Raw genomic sequence first — 5,442 nt, 5'->3', positions numbered from 1 at the left:
TCATAATGCATTTTTAAAATTTAGTTCTTTAACATTCTTTGCATTTGTGAAAAATATTCGGTTTCCGTGCTTGGCATTTAACACCTCGTCTACAAATCTTCTTTCTGTTTGTTGTGAATTTTAAGTCGGTGCTCTACCTACTACTGCTGCTCTTTAGCCTTATATTGAAATAGAGAAAAATTTTTCCTTGTCTTTCAATTTGCTTATATTTCACTTTTAAAGTTCTATAATTCATGGGCATCAAAAAATAGCTGAGGATGTTTTCAATATCAATGTTTGCTATCGAGTACCACAATTCTCCCGCTTCTGATGAGAGCGGCAAAGTTTATACATAGGAAGAAAATACATGTTACTAGATGTTTTTATTGTCTTATATAGTGTATAAAATCCATGTAAGTCACATATTTCTCTTTGATTGCTTGTTCACCTGTGAGCTCTTCCGCTGTCTCTGCTAAACCACTGTCAGTACGATGACTTTTCTCACAGCAGTTTTTCTAATTTCCAAATCGTCCATAAGAAATCCCCTGTTTACTTCGCACTGCGCAGAATGGTCTTGATGGCATGCTTTTTGCTTGATGAATAGATGTTAAAGCATTTCGTGCAAACGATTATATTTGTTACTTACGTAAGAGAGTATGTGTAAAAGCTTTCAACGAGTGAGAGGGAAGAGGGATGGTGCATGATGAGAAATGCCAAAGAAATATATCAAAATAGATCAATTTACAATGCTTGTACAGCAAACTTATAAAGTTCATAATGAAAAATCTTGAACAATTAAATGCAACAGAATTTTGGCAATATTGGTTTTAAAACAATCATAAATGTTAAAGCCATTATTGAAAAGCTTATGTTTTCGTTTTCGCACGTTTCATTATTTTTATGACGTATGGGCGAGAAACCATCGCAGCAAGTATTTCATTGGTTCATGCACTTGACGTTACCATAACACGTGATCTCTGCTAAGCAAAAAAGCAAGGGCGAACCTGTTTATTCACTTTTAATCCTATTGGTTGCAGAGTGAGGACTTTTCAAAGCTTTTGTTTTGCGAAGAATTTTAAGCCCTAGCAATTTTTAAATAAAAACGATAACATATCCAGACAAGGTTGGTAAAAATGTTTTTTTTGTTCTTTACATAATGGTGTGCGTCGTAATAAACAATGAACAGATGAAATGATGTAGCACTAATGTAATGTTTTGTAGTCATACTCAATATTTCAAAGAAGTAGCTAAAACAAACACAGGGAAAAAAACTAGAAAATGTAAGTTTTAAGCCATATAATTGTGACAAGAAGTTGTGTTTGATTGAACAAAACCTAAATAATTTCACTGCTTTTGTCAGTGCAATTTCTCGTTTCTTACCCTAACACGATCTTGACGAGATTATTTTACCATGGTTTATTTTACTCGCAAATTTTACATTTAGACATAACGTAGTAATTATAGTTAAAACTTGATCTTCTGAATACATAAACTTAGTTTTATGTCTATTGCAAACACCATATCCCTTTCAAAGTCATTTGTGCAAAATAATGTGTACATTAAATGATCTACAGTAAAAACTTTTTAAATATAGTGTATTAATTCTGTTCTTTTATGATCACAAATACTAGTGATTTACGTAAAAATTGCAGCAAACAGCAGTTGAAATGAAAGTAAATCGATTGTAATAATTTTAAGGACTAAAAATTCCCAGAAGAGAATAATTTGTTTTAATTTCTGAGGAACTCATAAACTCCATATTTTATTTATGTTGTCAAGACAACAAGCAACGTCAGTTAAGTGCGAGACGTCCACCAGTTGGGAGATATGAATTTTAAATAAGAAAACTTGTGTCGTAAATTGGTTTCCTCAGCGTGATAAGCGTTCTACAGAAATCTTATAAAATTATTGTATTATTGGCTTTGAAATAATCATAAATGTTAATGTGATTATCGTAAAGCCTAGTTTTATTTTCACTCTTCATTGTTTTTATGATGCATATGTGAGAAGCTATCCTATCGGTTTACAGACTTGGCGTTGTTTTTATGAACGAGCTTCAAAACAGTTACATACAGAATAAAGAATTAAAATCAACAAAGATCAAAGTTTTAGTTTTAGAAGTGTTCATGTGTTATTTTTTGAGTATGAACAGTTTCGTGATAGCCTTATTTTTTGAGGTTTGGGATTGTTTTAGAAAAAACAATTTTTTACATCAGTTAATGCGTACGTCTTCAAGATTTCACAAAAGAAGCACAATTTGCGTGTTATGTATGTCACGAAGTATTGGAAAATTTTGCCTCTATTCTCTAAAACATCTTGAGAATGACAAAATTTCAAATTCATGACAGTGAATGCTACAGCAGATTAAGAAAATTTCAGTTGATTTCTTTTACTTTATGGCAAGCGTGAATTCCGCGAAAATGGCGCGCTTTGATTGGTTCAGAAACATTTTTGCCGCTCCATTGTTTTCCGTAATGGACCACGATGCAAAACGCGTAATTTTACAGTCAAATGTACACAAACTTCGTAAGGCAAACAGCAAAACGCAAAAAAAAGTAGAAAGAAAATATTTACGAATGTTTGTCGAAGAAAAAACACTCGGAAAACAGTTTAACTTTCCCGACATTACAATTTAAAGCGATTTATTTTTTACCGACGAAAACTAGATAAGTGAAAGTCAACCCGTACAAAACAGCAAAGACAAGAAAGAAAGCAAGCTTCATTTCAAGTCAAATAATGCCATATAATAGACCTTTTATTAATTTCGCTTCCTCGGTCTTTACTGAGAATTATTGGACCTCTTTTTTTGTACAAACCTCGCCCTGCAAGCTCAGTCTGTACGAAAAAAAAATTCGATTCGGTTCATTATCTATCCGTAAAGAGCTCGACCACGGTTAATAAGGGTTTGGAATTATTCAGTAAATAATTTAATGTCTTGAATGAGTGGCTTCTTCAAGGAGAAAACTGGGAAGCAAACATTACAGCGGATATACGTCAATTGGCCTCCATTTTTTAGGGCATCAATTACCAGTCCACTCAACTGCTCTAGTTATTATAGAACTCAATGATTTGTATGCTGGCGTATGATGACGATCATAACACCGATTGCATCAGTCCTTATTATTTGATGATTTGCATTTATTTGTATTGGTAAGATAACAAATCTCTTCTCAAATCCTAAGATTTGAAATAGTCAGAGAAAGTGTAGATGATGGGCTCTGACGATTCAAAGACCAGTTTTTATTATCTACTCAAATTTGTCTTCGCTTTTGTGCTTCAAACCAGTCATCATTGAAAACGGAAAGGCATAATAACTTACACCATCTTTGAGTGTGGTTCTCGTTAGTACAATTAGCTGCAACAAAACTATAACCATCTTTTTTAACAAAATATTTCACAGACATTTGTCTATAGATGCTATATGATTTGTAGTGAGCAACTGCACAAATACCGTGCGTGACGTCACAAAAAATGCAGATCCCGCTAAAATGCCAAATTAGCCATTTTTAAACTGCCATGAAAAATAGAAGAGTTGCGTAAAATTAAAAATTGTTTTCGCAATTGCTTTAGAAATTGAGCAAAGATTTGATATTGCTAAAGAACAAAGATTCGTAAACAAAGCTGAAAACAGAAAAATAAATCTAATTAATATGCAGTGTCTGTAAGTCTTCTCTATCATAGTGACAGTTACTTGCAACTTTTCATTTGAAGGAATAATCAAACATTAATTTTAAACATGAAATGCAAACCTTTTATCAATTTCTAGATGCAACTGAATAACAATTCTTTCCTGATCACTAGCAAGGTGTTTGAAAATGAAAATTTGGCCATGTGGGGAACTGGCTGCAAACAAATAGGCACTAATATAGATATTCAGTTTTGGCAACTGAAAGAAGAGCCAAACTATCCTGGATATTTCTACATCTGTAACACAAAATATGATGGATATCGAATCGCCAATTTGGAAAAAGGAATTATTTGTGAAAATATACCAGATAATGAAAGTCAGTTGTTCAAATTTGAAGAAGTTGGTGGTAAGTATGCAAGGCAAATCAAAATATATGATGAAAACATTACAAAATGTTAAAAATGAAAGTCGTAAGTAAGTTCAGATCAGACATATCTATCATTTTAATATTTTCATGTTTCATGCTTGAAGTTTATATAATACCAACATAATAAAAGGACAACGTATTCTTTTTAGATAGTTATTACCAAATATGCAATTATAAAAAACAGGAAGCCAAACTAACAAAATTGGGAAAAGAAAATGATGAATTGGGTTTCTCTGATGGAACTAGTGATGACAATCAATCATGGAAACTGGTACCAAGGTTCAAAGCTTATGTTACAACTGTGACGATATGCAGCTACGACAACAGAAAAGAATCAGAATCTTTCTCAACAGAAATATCTGTAACAACTGGCCTCAAGTTTGAACCGTCCTCCTCTTTTTTAACTACTGTTGGTTTGAAAGAGTCGTTAATGGCATCCGTTTCGAGTGCTGAAGCAGATGAGACCTCCAAGCTGCAGATAAAGGCGGACATTCAAAGATTATTGTCGAACGGTCAGGAAGAAAATTGGTTTCATGAATCTCCGACTCGATTTAATATACCAGTGGGAATGAATTATCGTGTGAAACAGCTGACGCGTTATTTCTCAAGTCCTCTTAAATCTGATTATTGTAATTTGAGATGCGATTACATAATCGATGAAACTCCTGGAGAATTTCACTAAAAACGTAGCTTTGCTATAAAATTACTGCACTATTCATAAATTTACTCATTCGTGAAATAATTAAATCATAAATTGTGCACTAAACACTTTTCTCACAATAAAAATACTTAACATAGCTACAACTTGTCTTTGTATACTCATGCAAAAATATACACACAACATAAAAAAATGTATTTGTCGTAACTGTAAGAAAAACTAGTTGAAAATTGGATTTGGAAGAAACGTGTTGAAAAAACAGATTTGTTTCATAATCATGGCCAAGTAAAGGATAGATATTTCTATATGATTTTTTCATAATCTTTTTATATAATAAAGGAGGTTCTTCTAAAAGAATAATTGAATTATATTTTATGCAGAGGTTTTAGTGCATCAATTCTAACTATAATATGAAGCATACTCCGAAAGAAGACTCGTATTTAACTCGTTATTTGGGAAAGAAACAAGAAAATTTTTATTTGAAAAGTAATATTTCGAGTTTAAACTTTTACTTTTCAAATAAAGAATTTTTTGTTTTTTTTCTCAAATATTGAGTTAAAACATGTGTCTTCTGTTCAGAGTATTCTTCATATCATATTACTTAAAATTTTCGGCTGGTAAACGATTTTTAGCTAAATCTCACTGAAATATCCATAAACACAAAATGAGCTTTGATAAACAATGAAGAATTGTTATTAGTGTATGCGAAAAAACGATCGTTCTGCTTTAACGGTTCCGTATGTAGATATA

General features: G+C 32.1%; 1 protein-coding gene across 2 annotated transcripts; it reads left to right on the top strand.

The window, feature by feature from the left end:
* The first annotated feature begins 999 nt into the window (after positions 1–999).
* LOC124436429 lies at positions 1,000–5,049 on the top strand. 2 transcript variants are annotated; one of them, XR_006945349.1, is made up of 4 exons: positions 1,000–1,102; positions 3,550–3,640; positions 3,746–4,013; positions 4,184–5,049. XR_006945349.1 is itself a non-coding variant. In XM_046986356.1 (3 exons), exons 2-3 carry the CDS (start codon positions 3,746–3,748, stop codon positions 4,714–4,716), a joined length of 801 nt encoding a protein of 266 aa, XP_046842312.1. In that variant the 5' UTR covers positions 1,000–1,102; the 3' UTR covers positions 4,717–5,049. The 2 variants fall into 2 exon arrangements, 1 of the variants encoding a protein (XP_046842312.1); XM_046986356.1 differs by lacking the exon at positions 3,550–3,640.
* The last annotated feature ends 393 nt before the right edge of the window (positions 5,050–5,442 follow it).

This window comes from Xenia sp. Carnegie-2017, unplaced genomic scaffold (assembly GCF_021976095.1).
Source record: "Xenia sp. Carnegie-2017 unplaced genomic scaffold, XeniaSp_v1 HiC_scaffold_16, whole genome shotgun sequence".
Lineage (NCBI taxonomy): Eukaryota > Metazoa > Cnidaria > Anthozoa > Malacalcyonacea > Xeniidae > Xenia > Xenia sp. Carnegie-2017.
This window is presented reverse-complemented; position numbering and strand designations above follow the sequence as displayed.

Bases quoted from the DNA above. Each gene is read 5' to 3' on its own strand.
- LOC124436429 (XM_046986356.1), top strand. From the start codon at position 3,746: ATGCAACTGAATAACAATTCTTTCCTGATCACTAGCAAGGTGTTTGAA. The intron at 4,014-4,183 runs GTAAGTATGCAA...TATTCTTTTTAG, and splicing joins CAAATTTGAAGAAGTTGGTG to ATAGTTATTACCAAATATGC.